A 13175-nucleotide genomic window follows, 5' to 3' on the forward strand; every position below is an offset into this window, starting at 1 on the left:
TACCTGGAAGTCCCACAGATGTTCCTGTACACTATGCCGCCCACTAGATTATGGTGTTCCATGTATACCCTGCCTGCTAGCATCTTGCACCCTGCTGTTATGTGCTGGATTGTCTCACGTGCATCTTTACACAGCCTGCACCTGGGGTCTTGCCTGGTGTGATAGACCCCAGCCTCTATTGATCTTGTGCTCAGAGCTTGTTCTTGTGCTGCCATGATTAGTGCCTCTGTGCCGTCTTTCAGTCCAGCTTTGTCCGGTCACTGGTAGGATACACCCCATGTAATTTATTTTACATGAATTAAAAATCTACTTTAGTCATTTTAACTGAAGATGTCACGATTAGCATTAGTTATGATTTTTTAGTTAATTACTGTTTGGGAAATATGTTCCTTGCTACCAGATACAGTTAGCATGTTCATACAAACAACTGAATGTAATAATACCCTAATTTGATACCTGAATCTGGCTAATGAAATTTGCACATTTCTGATTTAGTTTTGTCAGGCTGTAGACAGTTGAAAGAGTTTCCAATTATTACTTCACATGTAGTTTAAACACAGTTTTATCCAACACTATGGCCATGAAGGTGATGCTGAAGGAGATAGAGATTAAAAAAAATATTAATAGTAAAAAACAAACAAAAAAAACAACTTAATCTTTCTGTCCCTTTTAATAATAATAAAAAAACAATTACACGTGGGATACTTCTTATTTAGTTTTACAATATCTACAATTATATTGTAATACATTGCTTTTGTTCACTTTAGTTTCATCGCATTTCTTATTTCTCATAATCCCAGAATCCCAAAGCTTTGCAAACTATATTGCAAAAAGAGGAATAGTTCTTCTTTAATGACCACTTATTCTCAGAGGACGACCACAAGTATTATCTACTAGAATTGATAGTGGTGTGTATATCTGTACACGTACACACCACTTTCATTTCTGATAAATCTGTGAGCAAGTGGAAAAACTTTGCCTCAACACAGCACTCTTAGTCACAGTTATCTTTCTGTCTCTGCTGTTTGAGATAAACTTTCAGGAAGTACTTTCAGGTACTGTGAACAATTCTGTCGATGCTCTCCTGGATGTCAGCCATCTTCTTCAACACTTGATTGACTTTGGTTTCATCAAACTCCAGACACACAAACTCTGAGTCCTGAGAAAGACAAAAGAACAGAGGTGTTAGAGGCCAGTGAACGGATTGAACATAATGGGTCAGCAACTAACGATATTTCCAAAAAGAATTTAAATATTATTTTCCAAAACAATGATTCAGTCTACTTCTTAATCAATAAATAATTACTGAAGGAAGCAATATAATATTCCCTGCGCATCATTCAGTGATTGCGGATAAAAATAGAAAAACTTTGGTTTAATTCCTAGTGTGAAGCTGAAGAAAAACAGGGGATTCTGCAGTGATGATGGGCATCCTATCATTAGGCCTTTTCTGGGATTCAAGACTTGAAAGACACCTTAGCAATTCATTTCACCAGTTACCAGTCTCCTCCACCTTCTTCCTCAGCCTTTGAGCTTTTATTAGCTACATTTAAATTGACTTGAATGGGGCAATAATACTGCTGAACAGTAGTTCAGTGGCATTGTGCACATTGAGAGTATGTGCTGCTCTGGTCTGCCGATCTGCTTTCTCTGAGCTAAGGAACCTGCAGAAAAAAATACACCAAAAAGAATAGACTCCTCAGTGTCAGCAGCTGCTCAGTGGTACAGCACATTAAGTCATCTTAAACTATGTTTCATTCTGTATCCAAAATATATGAAAAACAGTCATGCAGGCTTTGGCATTTACACCATGGTTGACTGAGCCACTTCCTGTCAGGTCATTATGCATTCTAAATCAGACAGCAAGTCATAGGAAATGACACCAGCATCAACTCTACACATTAATATCAGCTTTGTATGGTGCTAAAGCAATTATTTGACTGCAGTCTGTACATCCATGAGGACATATAGCATACCTAGTTTGGTTCCAAATGTGACAAGAACTAGAACTACAAGGGTACTTCATGATAAAACAGTAATAGTTCTTGCAGGTAGAAGAATCATAGCTGCACGTAAAAATGCAGCTGCATGTATATACTGCATTATATACATGCAGTATATACATGCAGTATATAATGTATATGTTGCAGAAACTCAGAGGACCAGAAATCCTGGTAGTCTGGACATTGCTGATTACACACACACACACACACACACACACACACACACACACACACACACACACACACACACACACACACACACACACACACACACACACACACACACTGCTATGGTCATGTGGGCTCATAGCAACGTAAATGTGATTTCCTATGACTTTTACTGACAAATGGATTTCTTCACAAAGCAACAACAGCTTAAATCAATCAGAGGCAAAAAATCAAGGCCATAGACATGATCCAACTTTTAAATTCTTTACAGTCTCTTTATGTAGAGGTAGAAGTGCCTGTGGCAGTATAGATTTGGGGATTTTTTTTTCTATTATTACAATATTGAATTGTTTAAAAAGCAAATATCCAACAGTGATCCAAAATTTAAAGAAGGCAATGCTCCTTCTCCTAAATCTGAATATACATTTGAATACACTACAAAGGTAAGCTAATATTACCACTTTTACAGAACTTTTTTTCAGCTCTAAAACTGTTCAGGGCACAGAGTAAATTTAAACCTCTCATGGGACTGAGGCTCACTAAAGTACGGCCACACTGAAACCTGCTCTTTCAGCTGTAGTTAATTAGACAGAATGACACCACCATGAGGTTAGTTCCATAATGGCCTCTCCGTTTCACCCCAAAGGTTACAGAACCAGTTATGGAATGGATATCAGTCAAATCATAAATGGGTACTTAGAGTTGATGTTGCATAACAGTAAATGACAAAGCTATTGCTGTCAAACTCTACTGGACAGAGTATAGTTACGTCCCACCCATATCGAAAGGCCAAAACAATTCATGACTCTCCCCTGGCTTTATGATGTGTAAATGCGCTTACATGTCCATTTGAACTGCTAGCAATAAACTCATAAATGTGTGGAGTGCTGCAGTAAAGAAGCGGTGCGGTGGTTAGTACCATACCCCACAACAAGAAGTTCCTGGGTTTGAATCCAGTCTAGAGTCTTTCTGTGTGGCGTCTGAGACTCAGTATACCTATATTTATATCTCTAATGATTTCAGGCTACTAAAGGCATCTTAATAGTGTTTCAGTCCTTTGTAACATATTATAGCCCTCACTTTTCCCCTTGAGCTAATGTAATTTTCAAAATATGATCATTTGTGCTCCAGCTCTGCTTTGAGAAAATACTGTCAAACATCCACAAACTCAAATCCTGAAGCATAATTAATCGGCATATATAAAATTTTTGGTCTTTCTAATGTGATTGTATGTCTTGATGCATGAAACCAGCCCACTAGGGATACATCTTTCACCATCTTACAATGCTGTGATTGCAGCCAATCTCCAACTCTCTGTAAATGGTACTCATGGCCATTGATCAGTGGGCTTTGATCAGTGGTCATGAGAATTTGCACAATTACGATGAAGGAACTGTCCTTCCGGGCTGGTTTCAGTCATTATGCAAATGTACTGTTTATAAGGTTGGGGAAACCTGCAGTCAGCTGAGACTGAAGAAGTCACCTGGATGAGTGACGAAACGTTTCTCCCACTGAAAACGCTACGTCCAGATGAACAGAATAAACTTTTGGAGATAATGGGATTGTACTATTAGAAAAGTCATTTAGGATACTTTATAGTTTTAATTATGGTGGCACATTTATTTTTAACAAAAATGAAAACAGGCGAACGTAAATTAGCACCTCACTACATCCTTGGAAGCTAAGAATGATAGTTTGCGTCAAAGAAAAAAAAAAGAAACTGGAACTATAGCTTACTTGTCCTGTTCTGCCGAGCTCGAGCTCCACCAGGGCGACTGGGCCGCTGTGAGCTGTTCCCCGTCTGCTGGCTGCAGCCTGGAGATCCACTCTCCAGGAAAGGCCCCTGAGGCTGGGCTCCCAGCGGCTATGAGCCACCAAACTTTCCTTAACTCGAACTCGTTGGCTCTTCCAGAAACGAGAGAGTGCAGCGGCCTGTTCAGCGCTCAAGCCACCACCACCTTGTTTCTTGGTCTTAGCTGTGAGGAAGGCCTCCAGCTGGGCATGGTCCATGTCTGCTGTGGCGATGGACTGAGAGATGCAGAAAAGAGGACGATGAAATTCAACAAACCTGGAGCTCTAATGTCTTGTAATCATATCGCTACAGCAGTGTCGTGTGGTGACTTTTATGAAAAGGCAAGCAGTTTACTTTAATACTTATATAATACTACTAATATTGATAAATACTTTGCTTCATTTTAAGACTTTTTAAGGACCGGTTTATTTTTTATTATGACTTGATATAAAATTAGAACTTAAAGAGTGTGTACTTTCTTTTTACCTTTACTGTTTCCAAAACAAGAAGTATTTTCCCCATGACATTTATTTGGAAGCCTCATGTAACCAAAGTGGGTGCATTTTAACTGGACAGTGTATTCGGTCTTTCTATACATTCAGACAGTCTGTACTTTTGACATTTGTATTTTCCCTGTTTGGGCAAATCTGCCCCGAAAAATACCTTTCACAGGCACTTCATTTGTTTCCAAAAAAACCCCAACTCCTCCACAACAAAAAAAAAATATATATATATATTTTGGGCATTGTAGGTACTGAGTAGGATATTCATGTTAGTGCTGCCCCCTATTGACAAAAGAGAAGAACCAGTGGAAAAATTACAAACCAGTAAATGGTTTGTCACCCTTACCTTAAACATTACAAAAATAATAATACATTTTAAATGTTTTAAATTCTTTCAAATTTAAGACAGTCCAGTCAGGATTTAGCTATTTTATCTGAAAACAATGTGTTAAGCTGTTATTTAATGGAATATTTCTGCCTAGCATGGAGTAAAAACATTAAATGTATTTAAAGACACTAGTCAAACAAAAATCCATTGATAAAAACATAGAAGGAAAAGGAGGAAAAGAAAAAAGAAAGAGTGACATAATAACATTTAAAGTTATAAGTAGTAAGTCTGTTTAAACAGCATTTTTATGAGATTTTTTGAGATATTTTATCACGGCTGTTACAGTGGCTTGCAAACTTGAATTTTTCCACATTTTGTCACATTACAGCCACAAACATGAATCAATTTTATTGGAATTCCACAGGAAAGACCAACACAAAGTGGTGCACACTTGAGAAGTGGAACGAAAATCATACATGATTCCAAACATTGTTTACAAATAAATAACTGCAAAGTGGGGTGTGTGTAATTATTCAGCCCCCTGAGTCAATACTTTGTAGAACCACCTTTTGCTGCAATTACAGCTGCCAGTCTTTTAGGGTCTGTCTCTACCAGCTTTACACATCTACAGACTGTTCTCTAGGTTCTGTCTGTCAGTATAACAAGAAGTCGGCCATCTTGGATACAACTTTTGTTTTTTCAATAGGAAGAGGGCCATGTGACACATTTAACTTATTGGTAATGTCACAAGAAAAACAATGGTGTGCTTGGTTTCAACGTAACTTTATTCTTTGAGTTATTTACAAGTTTCTCTTTGTTCACAGCCATTGACATGTTGAAGAGGTTAACGCGTGAGGAGCAGATTGAAATTGTGTTGATATCTGGTGAAAGCAGTAACCGAGTCATTGCAGCAGATTTCAATGCAAGACACTCTACGAGACCACCCATCTCCCACGCTACAGTTAGCAAACTGCTTGCTAACTTTCGTGAAACTGGTTCAGTGTTGGATTTGCCTAAATGTGGATGCAAGAAAAATGTCACTAATGAAGTAACATCAGTGGCTGTCCCAGCTTCATTCAGCAAGAGCCCACAGCGTAGCACTCGCCGCATGTCACTGGAGAGTGGCATTAGTTGAACATCCCTTCGGCGGATATTAGCTACTCACAAATGGCACCCTTACAAACTCCAGCTACTGCAGCATCTTAGCGAGGATGACCCAGATCGGCGCACAGAATTTGCAGAATGGGCAAAACACAAATTGGAACAGGACCCTCAGTTCACGCAGAAGATTTTGTTCAGTGATGAGGCAAACTTTTATGTGAATGGTGAAGTTAACAAACAAAACACCGCTATTGGTCTGACACTAACCCACATTGGATGGATCCCTCCAAGACTGTTGGAACAACAAAAGTGATGGTTTCAAGTTACGTTGAAACCAAGCACACCATTGTTTTTCTTGTGACATTACCAATAGGTTTGATGTGTCACATGACCCTCTTCCTATTGAAAAAACAAAAGTTGTATCCAAGATGGCCGACTTCTAAATGTCCACCATGGTCACTACCCATCTTGAGGAGTTTGCCCCCTCACATATACTAATGTGTCACATTAGTATATATTGCGCTTTTACTAGTCCCTAAGGACCCCAAAGCGCTTTACATATCCAAATTGGAAATTATTCTTTTATGATTATTCTTTTTCACCCATTCACGCACACATTCACACACTAAGGAGCTGACATCCTTATGTTGCCTTGTACATAAAAGAATAATTTCCAATTTCTTCCTGGCAATGAGGCAAGCAACCCATTTGACTCAATCATTGCTTCACTTGTACTGGAAGCAACCCAAGGCCAAAGTACTGAAATAGCAGAAACTACAGAAAGCTGACTTTAAATGCTGGGAGTCCAAACATGGCGACACTCATCCATAAAAAGAAAGACAGTTCATTTGACAGATGTGTTCATGAAGACTTCTTCGTTCGGCCGCTCTTTTAAGAGAGAAACATTCGGACAATGTTCTGAGTTGCGTTTTAACAGATATTCTCACGGTGCCTCTCATTAATGTGTGTTTGTTTGCGTGTTGTGCATTTCTGCATGGGCACAAGCATGCACTATCACGCAGACGCAACCCTTTCTCCTAAACTGAAGTGAATATTAGTGAAAAGAGCAGAATTGCTTGGTCTCGACTGCCACTTCAGCATCAGGATCATCAGTAGTGCAGGGTGCCGTGTTGCATTACCTTTAAAAGGCCTTTCATTTTGTCGTGCAAAGCTGTGAACTCGTCTGGCGACATCTCGGGGTAGAGCTCGCTTTTCAGCAGCTCCTCTGTGATCTCGCTGTTGTTGTAATATACTTTCTGTGCGATTCCATTTAACAAGCTGCTCAGAGACTTCATCGCGTCTACTTCCGCCATGTTTGCTCTTGTGGTCACATGAATTGCAGTACAACACGGCATTGTGGGACTTGTAGTTGCAGATTCCGACGGCAGCGCTTGACATGTATCGTTTCATCCAAGCCTCCTAAAGCGAACATCAGAAACTTTGCTAGACAAATTGTGAAAAATCATTTGCAGTTACAAGGCCAATTTACCAGATAAAATGAAGCAATTGATTTATGTTAAAACAAGCAACATGCTGAGTTTTATCAGATGTTTTGACAGTGCGCATTAGTGTGGATTTGAAAAGATTTCTACATTTGTGTGTGCATAAGCACAAATAGGAGTATTATGCACATATGAACATAGTCGTGCACATATGAGCCCATGTTCACTGAGAAGGGAAAAAGGTGAAACAGGCATGCTTATGTAATATATACCAAACTAAAGTTAAACTAGTAACTACAGACAATATGTCTAAAAGAAAGGAACAAAGACTGGAGAAGAATTTCAGAAAGCAACAAGGAGCTAGAAAGGGTGTCAGCAAAAGAAGGGACAAATCTACAGTTGGTTAGAAAAGAAGATAAGAGCTCTTTACAGAGAGACTGTCAAGAGAGACCAAAAGAGAAGAAAAAAAGAGAAAATATAGACATTTTTTAAATGGCCTGAAATATCCCATGTTTTTTAAAATGTGTTATTTATTTAAATCTTTAATGCATTTTAAAAGCAATGCTGCAGAATTATTAAATCAAGAGCATTTAGACATTGATTCAATTCATTTGAATCACATTGCAGTCTGACTATCCATTTTTACTGATTAGCTGGCCTATTTCACCTGAACAATGTCCATCTAAAAAAAGAAATAAAAAGTGAAACAGTAATGTCAGTACAAACTGTAGTGACTGAGGAGTAATATTTTGATAAAATAGCTTTAACAGAAAACATGTATAAAATGGCTAAATGTTATATGCAATGCACTATCCTGTTCATTGAACACATAACTTTAAATGTCATGAGTAATAGTTCAGAGAATTTGGTTTCAGGATATACAGAAAGTGCAGTCCTTTATTTATCAAAGCAAGTCTAATAGTACCATAACACAGGAGTTTCCAAATGATTGACACAGAGACCAGAATGCATGCCAAGCCAAGCTTTAATCAGGAAGAGCAGAACATTAAAGTTTTGATAATGTTTAATCTTTGACTAAATGAAATAGTAGTCAAATCTCTTTAAAGTCCCTGTTTTGTGACTCCAATTCATGATTCAAGACAAAAGTTTCAAGTTGATTGCTCCTACCACAGATCTGTAAGAATGTTTCACAAAAGCTCATTAAATCAGTAAAAGGTTGTAAAATTCTTAAAGTGGACATATTCTTTAAATTTCTAGTGTCATGTTTCTTTTTATTATTTTCAAATGTATTTTATTCTTTTTTTAAACCAACATTTTCTGGCAGCTCCTTGAAGGTTTAAACAGCAGGTCACATGGGACATGATCATATTAACTCACTGACAAGTTCGAAAGCAAGTTATTTTGTTTATAAAGGCCAAAAAATGAGAGTTATGCTAGCATAAAAAACAACAACTAAATCTATGAAAAGGAAAAATAATGCAGTTTCTCAGAGGATCTTCCTAGCTTCACTGGGTTACTTGTCAGAGTTTAAGGCTATGACAGACCTGTTTTACCTTAACCATGCCATCCCCCATTTCCCTCTACGTTTACCACCTCTTCTACTCTTGTTGCGTCCGTTGCGTTTGCTTCCTCTTCTGCCTTTGCCCTCTTTTCTGCCTTGCTTGCTTCCATTTCTACGTCTACCTCCTCGTCCAAGCTTGCTTCCTTTTCTACCTGGGCCTCTTCGTCTAATCTTGCTGCCTTTTTGACGTCGGCCTCCTCGTCCAAGCTTGCTTCCTTTTCTACCTGGGCCTCTTCGTCTAATCTTGCTGCCTTTTTGACGTCGGCCTCCTCCTCTAAGCTTTCTTTCTTTTCTACTTGGGACTATTCGTCTAATCTTGCTGCCTTTTTGACGTCGGCGTCTTCGTCTAAGCTTGCTTCCTTTTCTACCTGGGCCTCTTCGTCCAAGCTTGCTTCCTTTTCTACCTGGGCCTCTTGGTCCAAGCTTGCTTCCTTTTCTACCTGGGCCTCTTCGTCCAAACTTGCTTCGTTTTTTACATCGACCTCCTCCTCTAAGCTTGCTGCCTCCCCTGCGTTTGAAGCTTCCTCTTTGATTTCCTTTGCACTTGCTCATTTGACCCTCTTTTCCCCTACCTGAGCCTGGAGGTATCCCACTGTCTATGTCAGTGCCTATGTCAGTCCCTATACCAGTGCCTATACCCGTGCCTATGTCATTGCCTATGTCATTGCCTATGTCATTGCCTAGACCAGTGTCAAGGCCTGGTTTAGGTGTTTCTACATCTGTACCTTGTTCTTGACTTGACAGGGCTGGGTTTGCAACACATGTGGGTGTAACATCTCCCCCCGAGGAGCATCTTGTGCACTGAAAAGCATCATCTCCAGGTGCATAACAACGATATATGTTGTTAAGCCCAAGTTTGGTAATCTCAAGATTCTTAAATGATTGAGTCAGCTGAGATGTGTCTGAAGCAGGAACATCAGCTACATTAGAAAAAACAAACGCATAATCGCTCCAGTTATTAGTGATATCACTAATGTTCAAAGTGATACCTTCGTCATTTGAAATTGGAGAGTTTTCAGAGTAGATGACGAGAACGTTACCCTCACTACTGTTTATGAATGGTTGTATGTTATGAAGAACATGTGATAGTGCCTGTGACTGTGTCGCTGCCACCACCCTGGTGCCTTTGTACACTTGGTCCTGTGAAATGGCTCCTGTCACGCTGTCTGCTGGGTCATCCTGAAGGACTTCTTGGAGACTGCTTGGATCTTGATTCTGTGGGATGTTCAAAGCCATGCTGAAGGAATCACCTAGTTCATACCTGCCAAAAATATAATATAATAAGTATAAACTGCACACTAAATTTGGACTACCAGTGATGATCTGGGCTTTGTCAGTGAGTTGTAAAAGTATATTTTGCATTGAGTGTCTCGAGGGTACCAGGGAAAAAGAAAAAAAAAAGAGCCGTAAATGCCTCACACAGATGATTAAAATGTATTTTATGGGACACTAATGGGACACTAGACATAACAAGCAATCCTCTGCATCAAATTCTTTTTTTTTCTCTTTTTTTTAAAGTTCCATATTAAAAAACAAGTTCATTTTATGGTACATTTTATTCTAACGAATAACAAAAGACCCTGAGCAACCTCGGAGTCCAATTATTGATCTACTATATATAACCTGAGGCATAGCTGGACTGGCCATCGGCCCACCGGGCATTTGCCCGGTGGGCCGATGGTGATTTTTAGTTTTCTTTACGTTGTCAGCTGCCTCTTCTTCTCTCATTCTCTCCCCCCTCCCTCTCCTGTTGCTACTTCAATCATGAAACTGATCAATGATCAGCTGATCGGCTTTTCTCTCTTGTTTGTTTATCGCCCAGTTTGCGCCAGAAAGAGGAAACCAGTGGATGTCGTGCTAAACAACAGCAGCACGTTTAAGCTTGATCAGCTGTTGTTAGAATTTATTTAATATTAATTTCTAGTATCAGCTGATGTTTGCTGGAGCCACAGCTGTAAAGCTGCTGGTCATGATGTCGGTTTGGTTATCTGGTGAGATGGAAACATGAAGATGAAACCAGGAGATGTCCTTACTGAATCATCAGAGCTGAACAGGTGATGGAGAAACAGGTTTACCTTTTAGGTGACATGAATGAGTTGAAGGGAAGTTATGAACTGTTTCTGAGAGACAAATAACACCAGGATCCTTTTCTATGTAGCTGACAGCTGGTAACTGTGCAGGGGCGGATCTAGCAAAGTGTTGCCAGGGGGCCAGGAAGGGCATTAACAGGGAGAGGGGGGCACAAAGAAATACTTTTCTTTCTTACTCTCATTTAAAATGTCTCGCTTTTAAAAAATAATAATCTGAATCTTAAAACCAAAGTTTTTATCTGATATAAAATGTATAGAAATCATACATATACCAACAAGACAGCGTACTGTTACAACGGCGTTTGTTTTCATTCAAAGGCTTCATGGCTTTACCTATAATACCTGGTGGGCCGGTGTCTAGTCAAAATGCCCGGGATGATTTTTTTGTCTCAGTCCAGCCCTGGCCTCAGGTCAATCAGGTCTCACACTCACAATCCAAAACTCATAAACAGCTTCTTCCAAAGGATAGTTCGTACTGTTAACAATCCACCCCTGCCCACCCAGATCACCAGTCTGAGTAACCCTCATCACTCAGGCCACTCACACGGACTGTATTCAGACCAAATCTTACTTTGCACTACTTACAAGCACTTTGCAATTATTTTATTCTCCAAAGTTATTTTTGTATATATGTCTCTTGTTTGCTATTTATTCCTGCTGTCTAATAATTAGATGTTATTCCTGCACACTTGACATGGAGCACCCATAATTTTGTTGTACGTGTACATTGTATTCTATATATACTATTACTATAGATTTTCATTAACAATTACTTACTACTATTACTATTAATAATAATAATAGTGATATCATTATTAAACTAAAACATACTATTGCAAATTAATAAATAATAATAATAATCTTTTATTAGGATTTAAAGCTCATTATAATCACTTTAAACAACAGAAAAACTGCAGTGTAAAATAAAGTCACATACTTTATTTCATGTATAGTTGTAATACAAAGGCTGAAGTCATAGAGAGATGTCTTGCCTTCAGGTGACTCAACAGATCGATAATAGCACAAGCAGATTAGAAGAGCAGTGATTAGATATAATATCACACATAAAAACCCCAAAACCCCACTTTTGTCAACTCACTTGTTCTTGACAGCTGCTACAATGTTCGTGAGCCAGTCCTGGTTTACAGCAGCCAAAATGTTTGGAGGAGACAGGAAGAAGGCTGGCACCATCACCAGCCAGCACAGGCCAGCCATCTAATCAGATCAGATTTAACAACACAGTGGTTTTCACAAACAAAACTGTTGTGTCTTAACCAATAAACCATAACAATCATAACAATTAAACCAAGTAAATGTTTTAAGCAAACAACACAAACATTTAACATGATATCGAGCTGCCTCACTTACCTTCACATGTGTTGCCAGCTACTTCTGGTTATAATCCCCTGTTGAAATAACACAAATAAACCTTTTTATGTAGATCAATAGTTAGTTTATAAATTAATTCATCAGTTTACAGAACAATCAGTTTGCAATACTTGACAGTTTTTTATGCAGAAATGCAAAGCATACAACCTTTCAACTTTTCATTGATGGTGTTTATCACATTTTTATTCCGGTTTTGCACTTTCTTTGAAATTTTGTTTCATAAAAATATTAATCAAGGAAATTACCAACAGGTGACAAAAACAGACAATGACAAAAAGTAGTTGAACAGCTTGATTTTTACCAGCAAAAATTAAAAAAATCTAAAAGCAAAAAACTTTATTGCTTTACCTTTTTTGGAAAAAGAGACGATGTCAATACCTCCTGGTTAATTTCAAGTGTGTAAAAGGGAGATGCTAAAAACGTAGACACAGTACCGGGGAAGTTTTGGTTTTTTATAGAGAACAAAGTGACCACCCCCTGGTAGGCACACCATAACCATATTTGAACATGTCTGTAGAAAACTATGAAATCAGTATGTGATAATAGATAGAAAAAAATTTGCTTTTTTATTTGTCATCTTCATTTTGGAGGAGAAAAAAATAACAGAAAGAGAGAAATTCAACTAAAGAGGAAGAAAACATTTAGGTTTTTGACCACATCATGATTAAGATGTTTTTGCAGAGATGCAGAGAACAATGCACAGAAAACAGAGATAAAGATAATAGCTAAACTAAAAGCTGGAAAAGAAGCTATGGACATGCGAGGTGTTATTGCAGTTACAGTGCATAATTTTTTGAAGAAATGTTAATTTCGTTTTCTCTGTTTGCTGCTGGAATC

General features: G+C 38.5%; 2 protein-coding genes across 2 annotated transcripts; both read right to left on the reverse strand.

The window, feature by feature from the left end:
- Nucleotides 1-651: 651 nt before the first annotated feature.
- On the reverse strand, nt 652-7238 carry commd1 (copper metabolism (Murr1) domain containing 1). Its single transcript, XM_026169379.2, has 3 exons — nt 7035-7238; nt 3909-4199; nt 652-1159 (listed from the first exon to the last, which is right to left on the reverse strand). The coding sequence occupies exons 1-3, from the start codon at nt 7206-7208 to the stop codon at nt 1052-1054; spliced, it is 573 nt and encodes a 190-aa protein (XP_026025164.1). The 5' UTR covers nt 7209-7238; the 3' UTR covers nt 652-1051.
- Nucleotides 7239-8304: 1066 nt separating this feature from the next.
- LOC113023373 (uncharacterized) lies at nt 8305-12767 on the reverse strand. Its single transcript, XM_026169380.2, has 4 exons — nt 12687-12767; nt 12318-12355; nt 12049-12164; nt 8305-10120 (listed from the first exon to the last, which is right to left on the reverse strand). The coding sequence occupies exons 3-4, from the start codon at nt 12162-12164 to the stop codon at nt 8848-8850; spliced, it is 1389 nt and encodes a 462-aa protein (XP_026025165.2). The 5' UTR covers nt 12318-12355; nt 12687-12767; the 3' UTR covers nt 8305-8847.
- Between the last annotated feature and the right edge of the window lie 408 nt (nt 12768-13175).

The sequence above is a fragment of the Astatotilapia calliptera genome, chromosome 6 (genome assembly GCF_964374335.1).
Source record: "Astatotilapia calliptera chromosome 6, fAstCal68.1, whole genome shotgun sequence".
Classification (NCBI taxonomy): Eukaryota; Metazoa; Chordata; class Actinopteri; order Cichliformes; family Cichlidae; genus Astatotilapia; species Astatotilapia calliptera.